Raw genomic sequence first — 27,690 nt, forward strand, 5'->3', positions numbered from 1 at the left:
GCATAGACACTTCAGTGTCAACTTGCCATGGCATTGCCAAAATTCCACTGTCACTTTAACTCAGTTGTAGTCAAGTCAAGATGTAATATCTGCTTTTGGCTCCTGTAGGCATGGAGATGGTGCCAGGGCACTTCCAACCAGAGTTGGCTTGTCTTCTGGAATGTCTTTGTGATTTTACATGCCCCATACAGGCCTATTTACGACTACAACATACATGTTGTAGTCGTAAATAGGCCTGCTTAGATTGTTTATTAGGAAATATGTCAATGTGTTTGTGAAGTGTGACAAGATTGCCGGCAGTAGCTGCGCAGCGTGATTTCTTTTGTAGTAATAGACACATAAGGACTATTTACATGCTGGCATACACAGGCTTATACATTTCAAAAGATAGCAAGAAAGTAGATCTTGTTAAGCTGCACAGAATGTTGGCTCTAACACCTCTTTATTCATCACATCCGTCAGCACATCAGTTGCTCAAACACCTTGCAAAATCTAGCACATTTGTACTTGGATTTGGTCATGCATTTCTTGTAGACAGCACTGGGACTGTCATTTTTAGGGGAATTCTGACAGTATGCACTAACTCATCTGTTAACAGCTGTTACACTTCAATCATCTATAAGCTACATCTATAATTATTACACTTCATAACTACATAACATAATGTTCCTTGGTGTTTTAAGCCCCCAACGTTGTCTTCTTCAAGGCAGCGCTGCCTGGAAGGCACTAGAGTTAGGCATGGGTTAACGTTAGGGTTAGAGCTAAGGTTAGGGTTGCCCTTAAGTTGATGGTGGCAGCGCTGCCTGGAAGTCGGCGTTAGGGGCTTAAAACACCAAATAAATCAAGCTAACATAATACCTGTTGTGGCAGCTTGCACTATGACAGATTTTAAGCATGTGGCAGACTATTGCTGCTTTATAGACTATGAAGCCTGTCCGAATAAAATACAGAATACAGAAAATGTCAAAAATGGCAATCTTTGAACAGTGTTATTGACACTGTATTTGTGATGTCTCATGACATGTTTGTGATATGTTAACGTCAATCTTATGACAGTCTTACACAGAGTTCAAATAAAAGTTTTGGCAGGGAGGTTTATGGCTGTTGTCTCAACACAACATTAGATGTGACTGTGGTTTCACCATTGTTTGTTCTGTTGGGGGTATGTCAGACTCAGACTCTCATAGTTTCTGTATTTCTGATTGCGTAAGTAATTTCGATGATTACCCGTTATGGTTGAGTATCTCTGCTTCTATGTTGTTCTTCATGTCTCTTTTTTTAATCCTTTTCATCTCTCATCTTTCATCAGGGTGAAACAGGCCTGAGGGGTAGTCCTGGAGAAAAGGTATTTCATCCATCAACGCGTTTTCGTTCACACTCTTACACAGACACATAATTCAAGTGTGTGTTTGTGTGTGTGTGTGTGTGTGTGTGTGTGTGTGTGTGTGTGTGTGTGTGTGTGTGTGTGTGTGTGCGTGTGTGTGCGTGTGTGTGCGTGCGTGTGCGTGTATGCGTGTGCTGTGCGTGTATGCGTGTGCGTGTATGCGTGTGCGGGTGTGCGTGCACGTGTGTGGGTGGGGGCAGCCGTAGCCTACTGGTTAGGGCTTCGGGCTTGTAACCGGAGGGTTGCCGGTTCAATCCCTGACCAGTAGGAAAAAATGTGGGCGGGGGAAGTGGTTGAGCACTCCACGACTGAAGTGCCCTTCAGTAAGGTACCTAACCCCTCACTGCTCCCTGAGTGTTGCTGTAGCAGGCAGCTCACTGCTCCGTGTGTGCTTCACCTCACTGTGTGTTCACTGTGTGCTCTGTGTGTTCACTAATTGGGATAAATCCAGAGACCAAATGCCTTGTATACGCAAGTATACTTGGCACATAAACCTGATTTACATACTGTACGTACATACATTTACGCGTGTGTATGTGTGTGTGTGTGTGTGTGTGTGTGTGTGTGTGTGTGTGTGTGTGTGTGTGTGTGTGTGTTCAGAACCATACTATATAAGACTGCCTGTGGCCAGGCAGGATGCCAAGGTACAGTATACTGGTACAGTGCTATAGAGAGAAGCTGGTTAATAAGGTCTGATAAAGCCCCTGATATTATATCAGTATTTTAACCCACCAAATCTGTTTTATTGATACGGGCTACTTCTTTAACCTGCATATGGACACATGCTACTTATAGATATTCCTGAAATATCACCTGTCTTATTGCTTTTTGTGTGTGTGTGTGTGTGTGTGTGTGTGTGTGTGTGTGTGTGTGTGTGTGTGTGTGTGTGTGTGCTAGGGAGAGAGAGGAGCTGCTGGACTGGATGGCCGTAATGGGCTGGATGGAAAACCTGGAGCACCTGGAGCAGTTGGACTACGAGTAAGGACACACAAACACACACACACACACACAGATACATGCATACACACTCACACACACACATGTGCACACATATATACACACACATGTGCACACATATATACACACATGATCAAGTGCAGATCAGCACTTCAGTGGCAACCTGTTACATCACCCATACTGCACTTTACATTTGAGGATGTATAACCCACATAAGCACACATCAGTATGAATATTTTTGTTATCATTGTTCCTGTATCTGTGACTCCTCTGTTTGTGTACTTTTTCTGTTGTCAGGGTGACCCAGGAAAGCAGGGGGATCCTGGCAGAGACGTAAGTGCATAAGCTCAAAGCTCATAAGTCCTCATCTAGTTGAGTACAACAGTATAAGTTCATGTTTGTATGGGGTTGTGTGCATTTCTCTCTTGTCCCACTTTGAGGGTGTGTATGAGTGTGTGTGTGTATTTCTCTCTCTCTCTTAGGGTCTGCCAGGACTTAGGGGGCCGCAAGGACCACTAGGACCAGCTGGGCCTCCTGGAAACGTAGGAGTACCAGTGAGTGACCACACACACACACACACACACACACACACACACACACACACACACACACACACACACACACACACACACACACACACACACACACACACACACACTCACACACACACACACGCGCACGCACACGCACACGCGTATGCACATGCTGATGTGTCCTTTTCTGTCTCTTAGGGAAAAGCTGGAACAGACGGGAAGCCTGGAGATCCTGGGAAAATGGTGAATTATTAATGACCTCACTAATGACCTAGAATAATCTAATACCTTTCAGCTACTTACCCTCATGAGAATCTCCACTTTTAACATTGATCTCCTTTCCCTGTTCTTATCTCCTTCACTTCATGTCTTTATCTTCTCTTCTTTCCTTGTTCTCTGGAAAAAAACTTGGGTGAAGTATGTCTGAGGTCATTTCTAGCTCTGCTCAATCAAACATTACTACGACACACTGTGGCTATTTGTACATGTGTAATAACTGTGTAATAATGTTGTGTTTGTAGGGAGAGGATGGTACACCAGGGGAGGATGGAAGAAAGGTAAGACCCCATTAAACAAGAAGTGTGTGTGTGTGTGTGTGTGTGTGTGTGTGTGTGTGTGTGTGTGTGTGTAATTTCGTCAGACGAGACGAGAGGAAATATGTTCGTCAACGACCTTTTTTTTCATGACTAAGACGAGACGATGACGAGGCGCCAGTAATGTCCTGAAACACTGACTAAGACTATCTTAAGATGCATTATTGTTGACGAAAAAAAGACGAGAGACTAAAATGTTTTGCATGAAATAAAAACTAAGATAAAATCTCCCTTCATGTTCGTCTACAAAATGAGAAGACAGAATATCTAGCTGTTACGTTTTCAAAATATTCCGAATGAGTTCATACGCAACAGCTTTCCTGTAGGCTAGTCTACGTGCTGCTGCTGCAACCCTGTGGCTGCAACACGAAACTACATGGAACAAGAACACTGGAGATTTCTGCCAGAGTTAGCAAGCTAACTACCTAAGCATTATGCCTCTGCTACATACCCAGAAGTTGACGCTTCTCTCATACAAATTAACATCCCCCAGAATGTCCATACGAAAATGTTCAGCATGTAATGTCAACTATTCATCTAGTTAGACTGATGATGCAAAGTTTGCTAGCAAGTAAGCTAATATAGAAAGTTCGCTAGCAAGTTAGCTATGGCTAAGATGGAGAGTCTGTTTGGGGAATGTGTTGTGTTTGGGCGCATATCGCCATCTAGCGAGGCGGAGTAAAACATTAATACATTGGCCTACGACAGTGTTTCTCAAACTATTTCAGTTTCAGGACCACTTAACTAACCCTAGCTAAAAAAAAAAAAAAAAAGATTAGACCTACTTCAACAGTAGCCTATAATTAGTCTATAGGCCTACTCACTGAACCACCTTGCTTATTGTCTTTGCACTTTGCTTATTGTGTCAGAGGATTCATTCTGTATGATTTAAACTGGCATATCTTACATAGACAGTGTTGCAGAACTGTTTGGATTTAACTACAAGTTATTTGGCAAACAACTCATCTATATTGTATTTTACCACGCCTGCTCATGACCACTTGGTGATCCCCGGACCACACTTTGAGAAACACTGGTCTACGAATATGACAGTGGTCCAGTCAAATCTTTTACTGTCTATGGTCAAATCCCAGCCGAGCTATAACTGTAGCTCGACTTACCTGTGCATGTAAACATACGGACTGACAAAAAATCAGAATGAGTAATTATAACAGACGAGTAGCCCTGTGGACACACAATATTGTTGGAAAATTGAGATGTGTGAAACACTATTTGACTCAAATGGCAATCAGAAATAATTTGTTTTAAAAAAAAAAGACTAAAATGTGTTGACTAAAACTGACTAAGACTAAGATACCTTTAGTTTTCTTTTGACTAAAACTAGACTAAAATGACGAGACTTTTAGTCGACTAAAACTTGACTAACAAAAATGATATTTGAATGACTAAATATGACAAAGACTAAAAAGGACATTTCGTCACAAGACTAAGACTATGACTAAATTAAAAATAGGTGACAAAATTAACACTATGTGTGTGTGTTAACATGAGAGAGTGCACAGGAGTGTATGTGTGTGTGTGTGTGTGTGTGTGTGTGTGTGTGTGTGTGTGGGTGTTAACATGAGAGAGTGCACATGAGTGTGTGTGTGTGTGTGTGTGTGTGTGTGTGTGTGTGTGTATGTGTGTTAACATGAGAGAGTGCACATAAGTGTATGTGTGTGTGTGTGTGTGTGTGTGTGTGTGTGTATGTATGTGTGTGTTAACATGAGAGAGTGCACATAAGTGTATGTGTGTGTGTGTGTGTGTGTGTGTATGTGTGTGTTAACATGAGAGAGTGCACATAAGTGTGTGTGTGTGTGTGTGTGTGTGCGTGTGTGTGCGTGTGTGCGCGGGCAGGTTTAACATTTTGTAATATTTTTTGTTCATCAGGGTGACAAAGGTGAAGCTGGACCTCCAGGAAGAGACGTGAGTTCTTCGGCTCAGTTCGGCCTGTTTAGTGCTTATGTTGTTAGTTGCTGTAGCAACAGAAAACCCATCAGTATTAAATCTATAACTTCCTGAATTCCTAATATCATGACTTCCTCATCCATCCTGACCTTTGATCCTGATCTTTGTTCACTGTTCATTTTCCCTTTTCCCCTTCGCCTCTCAGGGTCGTGACGGTCTGAAGGGGGACAGAGGAATTACTGGTCCCGTCGGTCCAGTTGGCCCTCCAGGTACCCAAGGAGCTCCTGGCCCCATCGGACCCCCTGGGCAGGTGTGTGTTTATGTGTGTATGTGTGTATGTGTGTGTGTTTGTGTGTGTGAGAGAGAGAGAGAGAGAGAGAGAAAGAAAGAGAGAGAAAGAAAGAGAGAGAGAGATGATTAATGAATTTGAGATGAATATATTCCACATATGAACTTTAGTCCTCATTCTCCCTCTGTCTCTACATCAATACCATCCATGTTCCTGTCCTGACTTCCTGCTTCCTGTCAGGTTATTTATGTAAAAGGAGCAGAACCAGTGTCCTTCCCCGGGCCACAGGGACCTCCCGGAACCCCAGTGAGTTCTAGAGACATGGTTCTGTTTGGTTTGTGTGTGTGAGGTGCTGACTGACTGACTGGCTGATATGAGAATGTGTATGTTTACTTGGAATCATTTAATGGAGAGATTTGCCAGGTCTCATTATGTTTTAGCATATAAATAACACGTATATAAATAAAGTTATACAAAAATGTTATACAAGATGTCACTGACATCTTACTGCTTCAGTTTACAGACCTGTTGTGTACAAGAGAGATAACCTTTAGCAACATGGGCATCTCACATTGTCTAATGACTGTTATACCTTGTCTCAAAATGCATAACCGTGTAATGTTATCTGCCATTGCCATTGAGAACTGACACTTGAATTTTTAAGCATAAATATATGGTTGAGCTTTTAATGACAAATAAGCACTGTTCTTTGGTCATCCACAGGGGGTACCTGGGATACCAGGAGCTGTAGGAGCCAGAGTGAGTATGCATCTTGTCCAGCTGTCTGTCTATCCGTCTGTCCTCCACCTGTCTGTCTGCCCATTTGGATGGCTGTCTGCCCATCTGTCTATCTCTGTGTTATTTTGTCTGTATTGTGATGTGATGCAATTTTTCTGTTTAAAAAACAAGTGGCAAAAATTAAAAAATCTTAAAAAGGGCAAATCCCAAAGTAGAACTTCAAATGAGTGCTGCTCAACCAAAATATGCAAGACAAGAACTGACTTTTATTTTGCTGACTTTTGATTATTTTATTAGACTTCTGTCAATGGCAATTTATCTGGATGGATGCGTATTTATCTTTTGGCAAAATGAAAGCAGAATGAGTGCTTGCTATCTGCCAGTCTGCCAGTGCCAGTCTTGTTGCTGATGGATATTTGATTGCAGGGAGAAAAAGGTGTAGCTGGCACCAAAGGAGAAACGGTGAGTGTGTGTGTGTGTGTGTGTGTGTGTGTGTGTGTGTGTGTGTGTGTGTGTGTGCGCTTGTGGTGTGTGTGTGTGTGTGTGTGTGTGTGTGTGTGTGTGTGTGTGTGTGTGTGTGTGTGTGTGTGTGTGTGTGTGTGTGTGTGTGTGTGTGTGTGTGTGTGTGTTTGTGCACATATGATATGATGGACATTCTTGATTATGCTAATATAGGGGGACCCTGGAGAAGATGGAGCTCCTGGCAAACCGGGGACGTTAGTGGTGAGGCCTCAAGTGATACCCACACAATCAGTATAGTACCAGTATAGTACCATCGGTGGGTCAGCTAAAAGCTGCCACATGATGACGTTAGTTCATGCGTGAGAATTTTGCTCATAGACTGACTTCGCACTTTACCCAGCATTGAAATCAGGGCGGCCAGTCTAAAAACATACCATTCAGATTCACAGCCATTTAAATCTGGGCGCCCAGTCTAAAAACATAACATTCAGATGCACAGCCATTTCAAAACATGTGTATGCCAAATACATTGATTGTGCTATATATGTAAAAACAATGCCTTATTAATGTATTACGTTTTATGTATGTTTTTTGTTTGCTTGTTTTGCAGGATGTCAGGAGGGCTTTTTCAGACATGGGCATTGAGGTACAACACAGCACTGACTGGTGATCTGAAGAACACCATCCTTAGAGAGAGAGTATCTGCATCTTATTCAAAATCTCAACGTTGGTGTCAATAATTTTCTCTCTTCTCTTCTCTTCTCTCTCTCTGTCTCTCTCTCTGTCTGTGTGTCTGTGTTTGTGCCTATAGGTGAACGAACTGAAAGTCTTGATTAGTAAGAAAGACGTGAAGCCCATTTCTGAGAAAGGCCAGAGCGGAGAAAAGGGAGAGACGGGGCAAAGGGGACCACCTGGACTTGATGTGAGTTTGTGTGTGTGTGTGTGTGTGTGTGTTTGTGTGTGTGTGTGTGTGTGTGTGTGTGTGTGTGTGTGTGTGTGTGTGTGTGTGTGTGTGTGTGTGTGTGTGTGTGTGTGTGTGTGTGTGTGTGTCTTAAAACAGATGAGTTTAAATGGGTTGGGTTAAAAGGGTTAAATGGCTGTTTTATTATGTCCCTCTCTCCCTTTTGTCACCCTCCTTTCTCTCACTCACCCTTTCTCTTCTTCCTGCATTGTCTCTCTATCCCTCCATTCCTGTCTCCCACAGGGTGCTCGAGGTCTCCCAGGGGAGCGTGGGTCCAAAGGGGAGTCGGGAGATAGGGGTCCCCCTGGCCCCCAGGGCCCTACAGGCCGCGCCATCGGAGAACGGGGACCAGAAGGACCGCCAGGCCAGGCAGGAGAGCCCGGAAAACCAGGAATACCAGGAGTTCCAGGACGTGCCGGAGAGCTGGGCGAAGCTGGAAAACCAGGAGACAAGGTAATGGAAAGGATGATGAGTAGAATGACAACAGGTCCTAGCAATATAACTTTATAAACAAACAAATCATGAATAAAACAACAACAAATACAGTATAGAAACTTGTACGACAATTATAAAGAGGTCTGAATTTCAGAACATGACATGATGTCAAGATGTATTTATATGTATATGAGATGGCTGTGTTACTGCTATATGTATAAGTATGTATGTACAGTATATGCTTATATGTATATGAGATGGCTGTGTGTCCTACTGTATGTTACTGTGTTGTTTAGGGAGAGAGAGGAGAGAGAGGAGACAAAGGCGAGCCTGTGAGTACCTTGCACACCTTCATAAACATGCTGTATCCAGACCTTAGTGATTCCAGGCATATGATATGATTATGTTGTGTTTTAGGGCCGAGTTGGTTTGACAGGGGCTGTAGGACCCCCAGGACCAAAGGTACAAACGCATGCAAACATACATACACCTGTACACACACTCCACTCACTCAGATGCACACACACACACTTACTTGTCCTTCACACTTAATTCACACACACACACACACACACACACACACACACACACACACACACACACACACACACACACACACACACACACACACACACACACTGTAGACATGCAAGCACATATACTGATCACCCATACACCCACACTCACTCAGACAAACACACACACACACACACACACACACACACACACACACACACACACACACACACACACACACACACACATACACACACACACACAAACATGCAATAATGTATAATCACACACATACACGTATGGATATACACTCAGATATGAAAACAGAAATGTTGTAGATTAACAGTGGTTAGTAATGAACTGGTAACATAGCAGCATTAACACATTTTCTCCCAGGGGGAGAGTCTTGCTACTGCGTCTAGCGTTCCTGGACCTCGGGGTCTTCCTGGAATCCAGGGCATCAGAGGGGAGCCCGGGTCCGCAGGACTGCCTGGAACAAAAGGAGACAGGGTGAGACTGAGACTGAACGCTTTACACTAACCATCCCTCATCAGACTGACATACACATGTCAAAAACACTTGTCATAAGTTAGCAGTTAAGACTAATATAAAGATAAACATTAACCATGCCTTTGTTATAAGACTAATATAAAGATGTTATACACATTAACTATGCCTTAGTTATAAGACTAATATAAAGATGTTATAAACATTAACCAAGCCTTAGTTATAAGACTAATATAAAGATGTTATAACACTTTAAAGTGCCCATATTATGACTATTTTTCAACCAGTTAAAATAGGTCTATGAGTTCCAGAAAACATGTTTCTGAAGTTGTTTGCTGGAAATAGCTTGTAGGAAAAGATTCTTACCTACCTCTATTACACTCTTTTTCAGTCCCTGTCAAAGTGTGCTGTTTCTGCTGCTCATTACATATTAATGAGCTGCTGCTCACTTACCCACGCCCCACTCCATTAACTGTTACAAGGGTCATTCGTGCCAAATCAACAAATGCCTCCAGCCTAGCCTGACCATCTTGGCTTTGCTTCATACTTTATGTCAATAATACTAAATATTACCCAACAACTACTGTGCAAAGGTTTAAGCTTGTATCTACATTATTTTCTGAGATATGTAGGCTTACAAAACAGTTGAACTTGTAGGCTTGGTGTGGAGAGGTGGGGTGTTGATTATGCAACGTCTGAAACACGCCAATTCAAAATCCCCTAACATCTACTACACCTTCGTTTTACATAGTATTGCCCGTAGCTAACACTTAGCCTACCATAATCTCTATGTAAAACGGTTAGCTTGCTAGCTAGCTATCGAACAGTGGAACTTCAGTAGCCTACAACATAAGCGTAGCTATCTCACCTAGTTGTAGGAAATATGTAAGTGATGGAATTAGAATGAATCCCATGAACAAACAGATAACTCTTACACCAACCTTATTTTGTGCCTTTTATTCACGTTTGTTCAACGATTTAGTAAGTATAAATCCTTTTCCCTGCCCACTTAGATGCAGCTCCATAGGTTTCTATTATATTCACATAACGTAATTGCCCTAAAAGGAGGTGGTGGGAATATTGAAATGTTTCGGCTTGTGACGTGAAAGGCCTTGCCGATTTTGACCAGTTTCCAATTTTGATTGGAACATTTACTTTTAAAAAACGGCCTGATGGTGTTGATAAAAATGAAGTCCTCTGCAATGTCTGCAGCAAGGAATTTGCATATCACCGGAGTTCGTCAACTCTAAAGTCGCACATCAATGCAAAGAAATAGTGTTGACATTGAGGGGAGTGTTTCATTGTGTCCCCTAGGTTATATCTGTGGCCTGAAATGCCTTGTATGTAACAAAAAACTTCTTCCCGAAGCACTTTTGAATTTATTTCCTCAGTATATTAGGTCATATCATAGATTATTATGGCCATTATTTGAACAGTGAAAATAATAATAAAAGAGTTTTTGAACTTTAATGTCACTAATGTATTTTAAAGCTAAATATTTAAAATACTTTCACAGCAAAAAAAAATATATATGATTAATTTAGATTAATTAATCACAGAGTATGTAATAAATTTGATTACATTTTTAAATTTTAATCGATTGACAGCCCTAGTTATATTGTAATTTAATTGGTACTTGTAAATGCTTTTGTAGCTCATTAGTTTGAATCATAAGGTGATCTTGAAAAGGAAGGAAGGAGCTCATGAGAATGACTGATAATGCTATATTATTAATTCATACGTTGCTGACTCTAAAAGACAACTAACCTGTATGTCTCATTATCTTACAGTGAGTGTTTGGATGCGTAATGACCATATGTGACTCTGTAAGCCTGTCCCAAAGTAGAGTGTTGTTTTTCTCAGGGTGTCGCTGGTTCTCGGGGAGAAAAGGGGGACAGAGGTGACCACGGAGAGAAGGGCCGTGATGGCTTTGCTGTAAGTCCATTCATCACTCAGATGTCTTCAGTCTTTTGAATTTTGGCATTTTCAAAACTCTGTCTGAGCCTAATTATTTTCCAATCATTTTCAAAAGTGCAGAAGTTGCTGACTGACCATTATTCAATCAATAAATAAAGATGTTCTTTTGTATTTTTCCATCTGTTGCTGATATTTCATAATGTCAACACGAACAGCAACATGAACAACAAAACTACAACATAGTTTATTGTGGGAAATATGTCCTAGTAATATTCACCAGAGCCTAATGTGTGTGTGTGTGTGTGTGTGTGTGTGTGTGTGTGTGTGTGCGTGTGTACGTGTGTGTGTTTCAGGGATCTCCCGGAGAACCAGGGAAACCTGGATTGGATGGAAAACCAGTAAGAGGGGTTTAATCTGATCACTTTCCAGCATATCATATCCGTACAGATGAAACTGTTAAAATATTATCCTCCAGTCTCTTAAGGGCCGTTCACACCAAGAACGATAACTATAATAACTATAATATATATCTCGTTAATATGAATGACGACGTTCACACATAAACTATAACGATAACGACATGAAGAACGATATCGTTGGGGATCACTTTCAGAGCGATTTTGGGAACAATAAAAAGCTAACAGCCAATCATAACTCATCACATTTAAACCATCACATTCATTAACATAAGGAGAGACTTTGCTAATCATTGGTCAGTGTGGACGCTTTTATCGTTATGGTTATAGTTATCGTTATCGTTATTGTTCCTGGTGTGAATGGCCCTTGAGAGACGTTTTAAGGATAGATGCAGCACTCCTCTTTGTAAGTCACTCTGGAAAAAAGCATCAGCTAAATGAATATATGTAAATATAACTTCTAGCTGTATGTGGTCATGAGTGCAGAGAAACTTCCTACTAGAATAGTTTCAAATAAGACACATTTAAATGTAATGAGTTTTATTGGTCATTCAGTGGAAACAAACTGTGAAAGGTAAGCAAGATATTCCTCCTTTTAAATTGATCTTGTGTATTGTATATTCATGATAGATGACCAAGATGTAGTTATAAGATAAGTGTTAGCATAATGTACACATTCATGAAGTCACAGGGAACAGATATATAAATATCAAGGAGAATGGCTGAGGACATTTTGATGACATCTTATTTGTGTTATTACTGTTGTTGTTATTTAACTGTTGTTCTACCTGGACAGGGTCAGAAGGGCTTTTCAGGGCTGCCAGGCCCCCCTGTGAGTAACAGTAGCTCAGCAGGAGTGACTATAATGGAATGGGACGTGGTACGGGATCAGTACAGTGAGAGGCTGGGCATTGGCTGACCAGTAGATCCAGAATCTGCTGCAGAGCTGCTGAAGGCTTTGCAGAATGTGCACGTGACAAGCAGAATGCATTGCCTCTAATGCCTTGTGCCTCTATCTTTCTCTTCTATGTTCCCTCATCTGTTCATTTCTCCTCTCCTCACTCCTTTTCTCCATCCCTCTCTCTTTATTTCGCTTTGACCTTCCTTTTTTGCCTCTTGGCCGTTTTCTCTCCCTCTTTCTTCCTGCCTCTCTCTCTCCCTTCTAGGGTTCCCCTGGGTTCCCAGGTGTAATAGGCCGACCGGTAGGTGATGTGGCTGTCTCTTCTTGCTGCTTTGCTCATAGTTAGAGGGTGTGGAGGGTGGGGGAGGTCATTTCTTTAACGTGTGAGGTTTGACTGATGTGTGTTTCAATGACTGTTTTTATTTGGTTTATTTACGATAGGGTAATCCTGGAGAAACAGGCATAAGGGGACCAACAGTAAGAACCCATAACACACACACACACACACACACACACACACACACACACACACACACACACACACACACACACACACACACACACACACACCACACACATACAAACACACACCAAGCTAGATCAGAACTCTTTTTTTTGCAATGATGTTCCTCATAACAACAAATTCCAACCTGGTGTATATTGTGTAATTATACTTAAAGAATATGTACTATAAAATTACATAAACACTTAAGTATCTTCATCAAATACATTTCAGAATGCTTATAACAGAACACTTATAAATAGTGACTTGCATGGGAATGCTAGAATGACAGAATGACAGGACACATTATGAAGTACAAATTGGTGATGTGGTATGATGCTTACAGGGTCCAATGGGTGGCAACGGCCCTCCTGGTCCACCAGGAGTGAAAGTGAGTTGGTGTCTCTCTCTCTCTCTCTCTCTCTCTCTCTCTCTCTCTCTCTCTCTCTCTCTCTCTCTCTCTCTCTTTCTTTCTCTCTGTCTCTTTCTCTCTATCTCTATCTCTCAGTACAGTATGAATGTTTATTGTTTTATGTTTGCAAAATGTTTCTGTGTGTCTTCCCTTGCAGGGCAACCAGGGACCGCCAGGTGTCGGCACTCAAGTAAGTAAAACTTGCCAAACCAGAAAGCTGTCCAAGTGGCCAATCAAACGTGAGATTATGTCCAAGATGTCCAGTAAAACATTTTTATTATAACCAAGATGCCCAGCCAAAAGTGTTATTATGTCCAAGTAGTCCAATCAAAAGTGTGATTGTTACTGAGATACCCAATCAAATGTGATATGGTGTCCAAGATGTCCAATCAGAAGTGATATTCCCCTCTTTCATTCTCTCCCTCCTCAGGGACCTCCTGGAGCCCAGGGCCCCATGGGATTGCCTGGCCCTGCAGGAACCCCGGGCGCTGTGGTGAGTTATGATTGGCTAAGCTGGTTATCCCCCATCTGCTTTATCCATCAGCTTCACAGCTAGACATGGTTAGCCCTGTCAGAGCTGTAAAAAAGTGTCATTTTAGCTTGTGATGTTTAGTGTAGCACATGTGCTCTTGTGCTAGGAGAGTTCGATAGGATGTAAACCAGCGTCTGCCTCCTGCCTTGGGAGTGAATGCTCTTTGCTTTATCTTCCTGTAGGGGCCTCAAGGGCCACCAGGTCTGCCTGGGCAAGTGGTGAGTACACAGCAACACCATCACCCAACACCAACTACAATCTAGTCAGACAACGAATCATTCAATTCAACAGCAATAACAACAACAACAACAACAGTTATAGAACATCAACATGTTTTCAATAATGCAGAAATGATCATGTATGTGTGACAACAGGGTGAGAGTGGCAAGCCAGGTGTACCAGGAAGAGATGGCATACCAGGAAAAGAGGGGACACCAGGATTACCTGGGAAACAGGTGTGTGTGTGTGTGTGTGTGTGTGTGTGTGTGTGTGTGTGTGCTTTTGTACACATGATATTATATCATTAGTGTTTTATTTGTCTGTGTGTGTGTATGCTCTTCTATACGCTATACTCTTCTCTTCACAGGGTATTCCTGGGCCAGCGGGACCCTCAGGGCTAAAGGGAGAGCAGGGGGACAGTGGTCCTCCAGGCAAGGTGTGTTCACACTAACAGTGTAATACAAGCACCGGTGCTCTGTAGCTCGCTGTCCGCTATCAGTGTTGTTGTCTAACCTTCTGTCTCCCTTCTTCCTCAGAGTGTAGCTGGTCCTCCAGGAGTGAAGGGGGACCGAGTAAGTTCTGTGTGGCCCACGCTTCACGCACTTCACGCACACGTTTGCCATTTCGCCAGAAATGCTTTTTATGTTTTAGGTCTCCTCTAGTCACACGACTGCTTGACTTAAAATTCCCTTCTGCGCCTTCTCTGATTGGTTTAGGGGTTTCCAGGTCAAACACTACCTGGCACTGCAGGTGAGCCTGGAGTATCTGGACAAAAGGTCAGTACATTAAAGTCAACACCAACAAATTTGACATTTTATCCTTCTGTCTCCTAAAACTAATGATGACTAACTAATTACCAAGGATTTGCCTAAATCAATGAGTTTTCAAAGTCAGAGTGTTTGTGTAAAAGAGTATGTTGATGTTCTAAGGGAGTATGCTGTCTAAGTATGCTGTCGGTGTGTTTGTGTTCTAGGGTGAGAGGGGAGACAAAGGACCTGCTGGAATCAAAGGAGATAAAGTTAGTCTCAATGACTAGCTAGTGATTAGTCTTATCTCTGAGGTCTACCTTGAATACTGTGAGTGATTTTACTTCATTGTGTGTGTGTGTGTGTGTGTGTGTGTGTGTGTGTGTGTGTGTGTGTGTGTGTGTGTGTGTGTGTGTGTGTGTGTGTGTGTGTGTGTGTGTGTGTGTTACACAGGGTGTGCCTGGAGATGATGGAACACCAGGGGAAGATGTGAGTTTCATCTAATCTGATTACACAAGCAAAACAAGAACATATCACAGACTGTTATCTAGAGATGAAGATGCCATTCTATTAACCTCTCTCTCTACAACCCCTCCTCACGTTTCCACACTCTCTTTATCCCTCCCTTGGTCTCTGTCTGTCTCTCCTAACTGTTTTACACAGGGCTTCCCAGGACCACCTGGCCCTAAAGGAGACAAAGTAAGACCAACACCTCTGCTTATTATCCCTTCTTACCTTTAGCCAAGAACGATAGATAGATTCTACAGGTATACAATACCTGAGTCTGTTGAACACTGTTGTTAATGTAGGCCAATACACCGTCTCACAGTTAAGGACAGGGTAGACATAATCAACAACAAACATTGTTTACTCAGTGAAGATTGACTGAGACTGAAAGAAGTAATGGGATGGGCATTTCAAGCATACAGTAGCTTAGGGATAGAATACTATACCTCCTCCTGTGCACTGTGGTACTGTTTTTTTGACGTGTATCATTAATTTAAAGATGACAGAGAATTGAAAACGTTTTTTATCTTGACTTTGTTGAATAAGGAGAGTTCGGTGCACGGCTACAAAGCTACCAGCTGGAAAAATGGTTGAAGGAAATGAATGATGGACCTTGTGTAATGTACTGAACCTACAGTACATAGCCTTACAATTACATGTGATAGGTACTGTGCTGTGTATGAGAGGGCTGATTTTTCCCGAGTGTGAGTTATTCTGAGTGCTTATTATGAGTGTGGTGGTCACTGAAGAGTTGTATTTTCAGGGGGAAAGAGGAGTGGGACTCGCAGGCCCTCCAGGACGAGTAGGACCTGCAGGGCTGAAGGTATAACTCACACACACACACACACACACACACACACATACACACACAGACACACACACACACACACACATACACACACACGCACACACACTTGAGACCACATAAGTGCTACAATACAGTATAGCCCAAACAAATAACAGTCAATCAGCAAAATCCAGCCCTAGTCATTGGGCATGTTGTGTCATTCAGATGAACATTTTTCACTGTTTGTGCTGTGGCCTTTAGAGACGTATAGTGGGGTTAGGCAAAGATTAAAGGAACCGTATGTAAAAATATTTCAATTAATCATAAAATGGCCCTGATATGTCACTAGACATTAAGAAATCATGTTCATTTCAAATACTTATATCACTGACAACAGTAGTCCGGCCAGGATATTGTCATTTAAAAAGTGAAGTTGCAGCCCTCAACTGATGTTGATGTTGTGTTTTGTCATGTCATGTTGTGTTTTGGCCTGATGCGCCACCCTCCACCTATCTACTAATCACAAAGTCAGTAGTGTTTCGCCATCAGGGTTGGCAACCTCGAGTCAGGGGGGAGGGGGAGGGGATACACCGCTCTTCCGTATTTTGAAAGTGATTGCAGTACCAGTTTTGGCCACAATCTTACATATGGTTCCTTTAAGTGAGTATAGATGACAAAAACATTGCCAGGAAGTGGATGCTGTGTTTGCCAGGAAGTGTCATCTGTGTTTGCGTCTGCCTTGAATTTCCCCTGGGGATCAATAAAGTATCTATCTATCTATCTGTCAGGGAGACACTGGCCTCCCCGGGTCGCCTGGCCCTCCAGGGCCCCAGGGTGCAGCAGGAATTTCGGGTCAGCCTGGCGTAAGAGGAGAGGTTGGGCCTCCAGGACCCCCTGGACCAGTAGGAGAGAGGGTGGGTAGACAACATACATCTGTATCTGTGTTTTATTTAGATGTTGCAACCAGAATGGACTGTCCCTGTTCTCACCCTTCAGTTCCCACCTCTCTCTCTCTGTAACTTTCATGCTCTCTCTTTCCCTCTCTCCCCATTCTCTCTCTCTCTCTCTCTCTCTCTCTCTCTCTCTCTCTATCTCTCTAACTCTGCTAGACACAGACATGCAAACATTTGATGTTAGTGTATATGATTGTATTGAATGCTTGTGTGGTTTTTGTCTGTTTGTGAAGTATGTCTGTGAGTTTGAGATTCATACTTTGAATGTTTCTATGAGTGTTTTGATATATATATTATGGATGGTGTCTTTGCATACAAGAGCTCTGCCTTGAATGTGTGTAATCATTTATTGTGTGTGCGTGTGTGTGTGTGTGTGTGTGTGTGTGTGTGTGTGTGTGTGTGTGTGTTTGGTGTTACAGGGTCTACAGGGCTTTGTCGGGAGAATTGGCAGCCAAGGAGCACCAGGATCTGCAGGACCTCCTGGCCCTGCTGTATGAACTCAACATGATACACACATTCTAATGAGGACTCAACATGTTATACACACATATTATAATAAGAACTCGACATGTTATACACACATTATAATAAGAACTCAACATGTTATACACACACATTATAATAAGGACTCAACATGATACACACACATTATAATAAGGACACAACATGTTATACACACACATTATAATAAGGACTCAACATGATACACATACATTATAATAAGAACTCAACATGTTAAAAACACACATTATAATAACATGTTATACACACACATTATAATAAGAACTCAACATGTTATACACACATTATAATAATGACTCAACATGTTATACACACACATTATAACGAGGACTCAACATGATACACACACATTATAATAAGGACTCAACATGATACACACACATTATAATAAGGACTCAACATGGTACACAAACATTCAAATAAGGATTCTAATAAGGACTCAACATGATACACACACATTTTAATGAGGACTCAACATGACACACACACATTCTAATAAGGATTCTAATAAGGACTCAAAATGATACACACACATTCTAATAAGGACACATTACATACACATTTTAGTGAGGACACAACATGATACACACACATGTTCTATTGAAGACTCAGCACGTCACACACACACATGTTCTAATTAGAACTCAACATGTTACACACAGCCCCTCTTTGTTCCACTCAGGAGAAATGCATGTTGTATTTATTTCAGTTTTGTCCTTTCTCCTCTAGGGTGCACCTGGCACAAATGGCCTCAAAGGTGACAAGGTATGCGCTTACGTACATAAAGTTAATGTATTTCATTGACAGCTCTTTATGACAAGCCACATATACTCTAAGCCTGCATGTGCTGTACACAAGCCTGCATTTGCTAATGCAAAGTGAATGATATGCCTGCTGGAGTGCATACGTGTTTTGTGCAGTGTACAGTATGTACAGTATGTCCTTGAGACAGGAGGTGTATGCGTATGTGCTATGTACACTGTATGACATGGTTGTGCTGGAGTGCTTACAGGAGGGTTATGGTGTGTGTGTTTTCTGCAGGGGGAGTCCGGAGTGGGAGCTCCAGGAGCTAGAGGAGAGAGAGGAGACCCCGGGCCCCGGGTAATCATAAAAACAATAATGATGATGATGATAATAATAAGGATAATATATAACAAGGATAGTATTTTTTATAGGATAAGGACTCCAGTGACTCAAGGGTGCTGATGGTGGCAAGGGTGTACAGAAATAGAGATACACCAAAGGATCGCAATATTATGTTTTGTGACATTTGTATCAATTCTCAAAAACACTGTATCGATTTTTAATTAATAATACATGCAAAATAGTTGCTCTGCTTGCATCGATTTTCTGCAAATGGTGTGTTTGTTATACCATGAAAATTACATTTAGATTAGAATTAGTTTTTTGTTAGTTAGTTTATAGTATCACAACATATCATCCCAATTGAATTGTAAACCCTGTATCATGATACATAGGATTGTCAGTTTATTGCCAATGAGGCATAGGAGCTGATGTACATCAACAAGAATTCATTCATATTCATATTGATGTATACAGTGTAAATAGCCATTGCTACGTATTTTAATGTGTTTTAATTTACAGTTCATAGACTGAAATTGATACTAATGAAGTACTGTGATACTAATAGAGCACTGGTGTGTGTGTGTGTGTGTGTGTGTGGGTGTGTGTGTGTGTGTGTGTGTGTGTGTGGGTGTTTCTAGGGAGAGGAAGGGCGTGCTGGAGTGGACGGAGCCCGAGGGCCTGCGGTAAACACTTCTTTACTGCCCTCACTTGCATTTTCCTAATGTATCTCTTTTTTTCCCACTCCAACACATGTTTGTGTGTGTATGTGTGTATGTGTGTCTGTCTGTGTGTGTGTGTGTGTGTGTGTGTGTGTGTGTGTGTGTGTGTGTGTGTGTGTGTCTGTCTGTCTGTCTGTGTGTATGTGTGTGTGTGTCTGTGTGTGTGTCTGTGTGTGTGTGTGTGTGTGTGCGTGTGTGTTTGTTTGTGTACATGTGTGTGATTTCAGGGTTCTCCTGGTAGCAGAGGAGACAGAGGAGAAAAAGTGAGTATCCGCAACAAACACTCCTCACTGGATGCTTATTGTTGCCACAGATTTGACCACATTCATCAGTTCTCCTCTGCAGTAGGAACTCAGGAGAGGGCACCAATTCTTCCAGAAGCCTATTTCTAACCCCAACATTCCTGTTCTAGCTCTAAATGCTTTGCTTTTGTCTCGACTTGAATTAATTCTGTTTGGACAACAATGGCTAGCTTCAAGCCAAACCCTCACTGTCTTTGATGACAACAGAAAACAGTGGCAAGTCTGTCTGGCATCTGTGCATTCTGCACATATCTCACAGCACTTAGTGGTCAGGAGAAACACTGCAAACCCAGCAGGCCTGCCCTGTGTAACAGTAATACTGTTACATATCTTAATAGCCATGGCAACTGTGCCAGACTCATGAATACACAGTACCTTACACTTATTTCACAGTACCTTACACTTATTATCATTTATGAATATACATTGTCTTTCCTAGGGAGACGCTGGTGCTCAAGGAGACAAGGGAGAAAAGGTTTGTAGTTTCATGACCTGTTTACAGTACATGCTGTATTTCCAGATTTATTTGCTTTTCAGTTACATTACATTTAGCAGACACTTCTTGACCAAAGTGACTTACATATGTCAGCTATATTACAAGGGATCACATTGTCCCCGGAGCAACTTGGGGTTAAGTGCCTTGCTCAAGGGCACAACGGTGGAAGCCGGGAATTCTAAATTTAATCTACTAAACCCCTCTTCTACTGCACTCTTTACCCCCATTAATGCACAAATAGGCTGACACCAGACATAATTTCACTGCATTTCTTACTTCCAGTAACTATATGCATGTGACAATAAACTTCCTTGTATCCTTGTACCGACAACTTTCAGGCTACTGCACGCTAGCCCAGCTCCTTAACCACTACACTACCACCGCTTTTATTGTGTTTTGCAAGATATGCTATTTGACCCACTCCAAATGTAGTGTAAGGCAACATGGATGAAACTAATCTATTATACGTATAGTATAAGTATATATACTTTTTTGATCCCGTGAGGGAAATTTGGTCTCTGCATTTAACCCAATTGGTGAGTTAGTGAAACACAAACAGCAAACAGTGAACACACAGTGAGGTGAAGCACACACTAATCCCGGCGCAGTGAGCTGCCTGCTACAACGGCGGCGCTCGGTGAGCAGGGAGGGGTTAGCTGCCTTGCTCAAGGGCACTTCAGCCGCGGCCCACTGGTCAGGGCTCGAACCGGCAACCCTCCGGTTACAAGTCCAGAGTGCTAACCAGTGGGCCACGGCTGCCCAAAAATACAATAACTATTATATAATAAAACTTACTTTTTTAATACAAATGCAATACATTGAGCTACAAAAACTGAACAGACATTCATTGATCATGTTTTGGACCAGAATCCTTATGTTTGTCATTTTTGTTAACCCTTTAAGTGAAGCACAGCTAACTCACCTCTGACTGTGGTTGTTGTGAACAGGGGGAAACTCTGCTTGTTGGAGGGGAACAAGGAGAGAAAGGAATCAAAGGAGAAAGGGTAAGTTAGTGTCCTTTTGCAAACAAGCAGGTGATCTGCTGTAACTCAAGCTCAGGTCCCTATATATTCTGTATTGTCTTGTCATATATAGGGGTCATTCCCTATCAGTTCAAACAGCCTTGACCCCATGGTCTCAGAATGTTTTGTTCAAACAGTCTACCATGTCTTATGTAAGAGACGACATGGTGTTCGGGTGTCAGAAGATAATGCACATTCAAGGTAGTAACCATGACGTGAATTGAAGCAAGACCTTGGTTTCAAATTTGGTCTCATTTGAAAGCATTTCCTAAATTAAATTGCTTCCAATATATACCATTGCAAATGGCTGATCCTCATGAAATAGGCTCAATTCATAGGCTCAATTCATAATGACACATAGAAACTATGTACCAAATATGACACAAATCGGCCAAAAGGGGCCACAACAGACACATCATTATCTCAAGAACCGCTTAATCTTAATCTTAATCTTAAACTGCAGGTCCCCTTTTTCATATGTTGAACCTATTGAATAGTGAAGTATTTCCCTTTAGGGGCATCTTCATCCAAGCTGCTTGGACCCCGTTAATCACCACTTGTGACTATATTATTTTTATCTGTCTAATTATTTTATTTGTCTAATGTCTAATGCCAATCCTCTCCCAGGGTGACCGAGGCCCTAAAGGGGTTCAGGGGGAAAAGGGTATAAAAGGAGAAGAGGGACCTCCAGGACTACAGGTGTGTGTGTGTGTGTGTGTGTGTGTGTGTGTGTGTGTTTGTGTCTGTATGCCTGTGTGCGGGCGTGTGTGTGTGTGCGTTCCTGTGCCTGTTTTATTTTGGTGTTTACTAGGCTACTATTCGGACTGTTCACTGTCTAGTTGTTCTTCTCATATCTGAAGATGGCTGGAATGTGTGGTGAAGTTCACCAAATATAACAAAACGTGCTCTCAACCATTAGTCAACCATCAGTGACTTTACCTTCACCTTCAATGTACCTTCAAAATAGTTTGAAAATAAAATGTGGTGGGGTGTATGTTCAAATAAATTGTGGTGGGGTCTATGTATCAGAGTAAGAGATGTAAAGATGTGTTCTTGTGTATGTGTGTAAACATGTTCTTGTGTGTATGCTTATAGGGTATACAGGGAGAGTCCGGGGGCAGGGGATCCTCTGGATTCCCCGGAGCACGAGGGCCCGGTGGACAGAAGGTGATCAGCATTAATCAGCGTTAATTATGAATCCCAATATTTACTGTATGGAGTGCAGCAGCCAATGTGGAAACCTTGATACACCGCAGACCAATGGGAGTTTTGTTGATTTAAATTTTTCCCTCTCTCGTCTCTGAATATTAATTATTTCTCCAACTTCCTCTTTTTCTATCTCCTTTATTTAGGGTGAAGCTGGTATGCCAGGACTACCAGGCGAATCGGTAGGAGACTGTGTGTCTGTGCTTGTGTGTTTGTGTGTGTGTCTGTGCATGTGTGTCTGTGTGTGCCTGTGTATGTGTGTGTGTGTATGTGTGTGTGTGTGTGTGTGTGTGTGTGTGTGTGTGTGTGTGTGTGTGTGTTTTATGCATTTGTGTGAATGTGTGTTTGTGTGTGTGTGTGTGCCTGTCTATTTTGACAATGCTGTATACACTGAAACAGGGCTTAAAACATGTTCATAGGGCGTATGTTTACTTTGTGTATTTTCTCCAGGGCTCTCCAGGGAAAGATGGCTTACCTGGACTGAGAGGCGAAAAAGGAGAGTTTGGCATGACAGGACCACGGGGGAGCAAGGTGTGTGTGTGTGTGTGTGTGTGTGTGTGTGTGTGTGTGTGTGTGTGTGTGTGTGTGTGTGTGTGTGTGTGTGTGCATGTTTATAATTATCACAGTCAGGTAGATCAGCTATTATAGTGAAATCAGCTTTGTTAAGAGTTCAATTAGAATCAATACATTGACAATACATTGTTGGACTTTTACTTTCTGAAGCAAGAGTTTTTGACAACTGGTCTTTGGTAAAATAAAGTTTTATCATTGGGAAAACTGTCGTTGGATACATCAGCTCTGTGTTTAAGCTGTTGGTGTCTCTGATTGGTGATGAAGGGGGAACCAATTATTTGCTGTGTTTTTAGGGGGACCGGGGTTCTAAGGGAGCCTGCGGAGCGGCTGGACCCAAAGGAGAAAGGGTGAGTTAATGAAGCATTAATTGCGGATGGAAATGAAAAGAATAATATATGCTAAAGCATTTGGTTAGGCTGAATTAATACAAACTGAGGTTGGCACAGGGACCTCTGTAAAATCAAAAGGTGTAATATTATGACCACCGCTAGGGCTAAAATATAGGTCACGTTTGTCAAAGTTTTTATTTGGTCAACGATTCCCAGGACACTGAAATACATGACATGGGGCACATGAAATGTGGTGGGCATGTAGCCCCACTAGGCTGATAAGGAATAGAAGCTTTTAGCTTCACTAAATTTGCAGCATACATGTATGCAGGATTTCCATGACAACCTCCGGACATTGAGTTTTGTGAAATTCCGTTTGATATGAATTATATTATGTGAAATGGTGGAAGAGTCCAATGTTTTTGTTCACAGGGTGATGCTGGGCTTCATGGGCGTGCTGGTATGCCAGGGAGGAAAGGAGAGCAGGTAACACACACACAGAGGCACACACACAGACACACACACACACACACACACACACACACACACACACACACACAGACACAGACACACTTACAGACATACTGTATATACACACAACTGTACACACCACTTGACATTCACAATCCATGACCTGGTTCAAACAAAGTTACACAGTCAGGGACTCAAACTAACTACGTAACCCTCTCCATCCCACAGGGAGAAGTAGGTGCTCCAGGCATCACTGGGGCTCAAGGCAAAGAGGGCCTTATTGGCCCGAAGGTGAGAAAGGGTTTGTCCCTTAAAACAGTGAAAACGTTTATTCTTCAAACACAGAAATTGATTGTCAATATTCATAATTATTGACGAGTAAGAATGGATGTGACATTTGTGTGTGTGTGTGTTAATATGCCTGTGTTCAGGGTGACCGAGGATTCGATGGCATCACCGGGCCTAAAGGAGGCCAAGGGGAGAAGGGTGAAAGGGTGAGTTGAAAACTGTTTTTCCAGTTACATTGCATAACATACCAAGATGAATTGACATTATTTCTATTATGACGTTCTTATTTGTGTCTTCCTTTACCAGGGGCCCCCTGGTATCCCTGGGCCCCCGGGGCCAAGAGGTGTGGATGGGGCTGCAGGGCTTACTGGCCCCCAAGGGCCTGCAGGGGGCAGAGGGCCTGAAGGACTGCAAGGACAGAAGGTGTGTGTGTGTGTGTGTGTGTGTGTGTCTCTTTGTCTTTGTCTCTTTGTCAGTCACCTGGGACCTGGTGTTCTTCTTGGGTAAATGAGTTATACACCCATTGGACAAGCTAACGCAAAGCTGTTTCCCTTTTAATTCAAACTGCTAGAATGTGTTACAGCTTGTAATGTGTGTCTAAAGGTGTGTGTGTGTGTGTGTGTGTGTGTGTGTGTGTGTGTGTGTGTGTGTGTGTGTGTGTGATTATAGGGGGAGCGTGGCCCTCCTGGTCCTGCCATGGTGGGAGCCAGGGGTATCCCAGGTATACCTGGAGAGAGAGGAGAGCAGGTAACATCTATCTTGGAAACCAGGAGAACTTCACTGCACAGTGTGTGTTGTTAGTGGGAGTGCTCTATCACATTATCAGCATTTTGCAAGGTCTATTTTCTTACGTCTGTCTGTCCCGCCCTCAACACTTTTACATATTGCCTTCAGCGCTGCGCAGCCTCAGGTCAGCTCACTTCACTTGATCAGTTCTTGGCGAACGGTAGTGTCACACGAAGTTAGCTAAACTGATAGAATGAGCAACAAAAAACAAGCATCTTTAGCAGGTCACTGGCCAGAGTGTTTGAGTTGGCGAGAGCCGCTGCAGAGATTTCTTACAGAAAAAAAAGTCACCGCTAGCTGCACATTTTAGTGATGAGGACTGGGTGTCAAAACTAAACTTACCTGTGTGACATATTCGGGTTGCTTAATGACCTCAACCTGTCACTCCAGGGGAGGATGACGACTGTCTTTAAACTGGCAGATAAAGTCGCTGCATTTAAAGCAAGCTTGATTTGTGGGGACGACGAGTGGACCGGGTGTATTTGATATGTTCCAAACAGTAGTGGGGGTTTTGGGAGAGACTGAGGCAGGGCCCTTTCTCTGCGCTGGTGCGTCTTGCCACCTTGTTGGCGCTTTCAAATGAGTTTGAGCGTTACTTCCCATCCTCCAAAATCCACGGCAAACCAATGAGTGGGTCCAACCCATTTGTCAATATCCCTATAGTCCCTAACTTGTCAGCGCAGGAGGAAGAGCAGTTGATCGAAATTGCAAATGACCGTGGTCTTAAGAGTATGTATAAGAAACCTCTCTGGCGGGTTTTGGATCAAAACCAAAGCAGAATATCCCGAGATAGCCGAAAAGCTGAAAACGTTTCCCACCACGCATCTATCGCGAGGCGGGTTTTCGGCAATGACTGCAACTAAGACCAAATTGCGCAATCGACTGGACATTTCAAACACACTGAGGGTGTCACTGTCTTCCATCACCCCCAGATGGAAGCTTCTTGTTGCAGGGAAACAAACAGGGCTCACACTGATTATATTCGTAATGCACGTTTAGTTCCCATGTTTTGTTCCCATATTTTGTTAAGCATGTTCACACTTTAGCTTCAAGTTGTTCAATATTCATAGTTCATATTGTTAAATTTTCACTTCTTCAAGTTCATGTTTTTCACAAGAGATCGTTACCTTCACTGTTCATACATAACTGGAGCTAGTTCTTTTCAAGTAATGCATGCACAACACATATGGAACATGGAACCCCCGACCCCCCTCGTGCCAATCAATACAGAGGTCTTAATTGGAGATGCAACAGTGTTGTCGGTGACATGTTTGGATGTCTACTTTCGGCTGCATTAGTTACATTACATTTATTGTTGCAATAGTGACCTTTGGCAGTTGGTCAATTTGATGTGTGATATGTCTAACATTCACTGGGACATGCATCAGTTAAAATGGAGTCAGCTCAAATGAATGGATATTTAAATGATGAGATTTATTTCTCATATTATTTCAGGGCGAAATAGGATTGTCTGGAACTAAAGGAGATAGAGGGGATCCAGGCTTAACGGTCAGCACACACACACACACACACACACAAAAAACAAACAAATGCTTAACATGTGCGTACTACACACACATGCATGCACACCCTCACACACCCATCCACAAGAACACTCACAGACATGCATACAGACACACACGCAAAACACAAATACAAAACACATGTGTACACACAAACAAATGCAAACCACAAATGCAAAACACATGTTTACTCACACACGCACATGCACACGCACATGCATAGACACACACACACACACACACACACACACACACACACACACATACACACACACACACACACACACACACACACACACACACACACACACACACAGCAGAAGGCCCATTCATAATGCCAGCCTCCTATTAAACAGGGGATGTTCATTACTCTTTTCCCCACAGGAGGATGAAATACGCACATATGTTCGCACTGAGATGAATCAGCACTGTGGTAAGTCTACTGAGGCCCATTTCAATATTATACCTCAATTGCTAAAGTAAAAACAATGGGCCAGACTCACTGGGCCAGATGTAATAATGCTTTTGCGCCCACTTCAGGCGTATTTTCTTCGCAACGTGCACATAAAAACATGGCGTGGTATGTACAAACAGGTCACAGACTGCCTGTCGCAGGAGCTGAGAGTGGCAATTTGCACTTTACTGTGTCATGCATATGCATAGGAGGGTCAGGGGAAAGTGGGAGTTTTATGTAAAAAGATGGGAGGAGAAGCGTAAAATGCACCTAATTAGATATTCCCCTGTATGTACCAAATCTTTCCATGAGAGCGCACATCTGTTTTGTGATGAAATATTTCCACCTTGTAAAAGCAGGTGTTAATCCAACTAGCCTACGTGCACAAGTCTTTGGAGTAGAACTACTGCTTTTCATTATCTTCCTGCTTGTTGAGGGCAACTACACGCAAAACTGTCACATCCATAACACCAACTAAATACCATGGCATTGTGTTGGCATTATTGATGTGACAGTTTTGCGGGGAATTGCCCTTGACATCTTGTCATCTATTGTATTATTTTGATTCAGTTTGATTCCTTTTTTTATTCCTTTTAATGTTAACTAAACATTTGATTCCTTTTAACGTTTGATTCCTTTTAATGTTAACTAAACGTTTGATTCCTTTTAACGTTTGATTCCTTTTAATGTTAACTAATGTTAACTGATTGTCATCAGTTAACTTCATTCAACTGCGCT

General features: G+C 42.3%; 1 protein-coding gene across 1 annotated transcript in view; it reads left to right on the forward strand.

The window, feature by feature from the left end:
* col7a1 (collagen, type VII, alpha 1) overlaps positions 1–27,690 on the forward strand; it is a gene marked incomplete at its 5' end in the record, with an annotated part of 46,589 nt that overhangs the window by 12,549 nt on the left and 6,350 nt on the right. The window contains 54 exon segments of the mRNA XM_048254574.1: positions 1,310–1,345; positions 2,282–2,362; positions 2,639–2,674; positions 2,824–2,895; positions 3,073–3,117; positions 3,396–3,431; positions 5,358–5,393; positions 5,581–5,685; positions 5,905–5,970; positions 6,388–6,423; positions 6,829–6,864; positions 7,078–7,125; positions 7,475–7,510; positions 7,676–7,786; positions 8,069–8,278; positions 8,557–8,592; positions 8,678–8,722; positions 9,173–9,286; positions 11,147–11,218; positions 11,554–11,598; positions 12,783–12,818; positions 12,959–12,994; positions 13,366–13,410; positions 13,589–13,621; positions 13,862–13,924; positions 14,146–14,181; positions 14,338–14,418; positions 14,550–14,618; positions 14,719–14,754; positions 14,899–14,958; positions 15,156–15,200; positions 15,382–15,417; positions 15,592–15,627; positions 16,199–16,258; positions 17,011–17,136; positions 17,595–17,666; positions 18,427–18,462; positions 18,739–18,798; positions 19,422–19,466; positions 19,730–19,765; positions 20,244–20,279; positions 21,248–21,304; positions 21,950–22,021; positions 22,418–22,489; positions 22,675–22,710; positions 22,979–23,059; positions 23,395–23,448; positions 23,863–23,916; positions 24,130–24,192; positions 24,333–24,395; positions 24,496–24,612; positions 24,859–24,936; positions 26,431–26,484; positions 26,883–26,931. Of these exon segments, the coding sequence (XP_048110531.1) occupies positions 1,310–1,345; positions 2,282–2,362; positions 2,639–2,674; positions 2,824–2,895; positions 3,073–3,117; positions 3,396–3,431; positions 5,358–5,393; positions 5,581–5,685; positions 5,905–5,970; positions 6,388–6,423; positions 6,829–6,864; positions 7,078–7,125; positions 7,475–7,510; positions 7,676–7,786; positions 8,069–8,278; positions 8,557–8,592; positions 8,678–8,722; positions 9,173–9,286; positions 11,147–11,218; positions 11,554–11,598; positions 12,783–12,818; positions 12,959–12,994; positions 13,366–13,410; positions 13,589–13,621; positions 13,862–13,924; positions 14,146–14,181; positions 14,338–14,418; positions 14,550–14,618; positions 14,719–14,754; positions 14,899–14,958; positions 15,156–15,200; positions 15,382–15,417; positions 15,592–15,627; positions 16,199–16,258; positions 17,011–17,136; positions 17,595–17,666; positions 18,427–18,462; positions 18,739–18,798; positions 19,422–19,466; positions 19,730–19,765; positions 20,244–20,279; positions 21,248–21,304; positions 21,950–22,021; positions 22,418–22,489; positions 22,675–22,710; positions 22,979–23,059; positions 23,395–23,448; positions 23,863–23,916; positions 24,130–24,192; positions 24,333–24,395; positions 24,496–24,612; positions 24,859–24,936; positions 26,431–26,484; positions 26,883–26,931 (3,235 nt within the window).

The sequence above is a fragment of the Alosa alosa genome, chromosome 10 (assembly GCF_017589495.1).
Source record: "Alosa alosa isolate M-15738 ecotype Scorff River chromosome 10, AALO_Geno_1.1, whole genome shotgun sequence".
NCBI lineage: Eukaryota > Metazoa > Chordata > Actinopteri > Clupeiformes > Clupeidae > Alosa > Alosa alosa.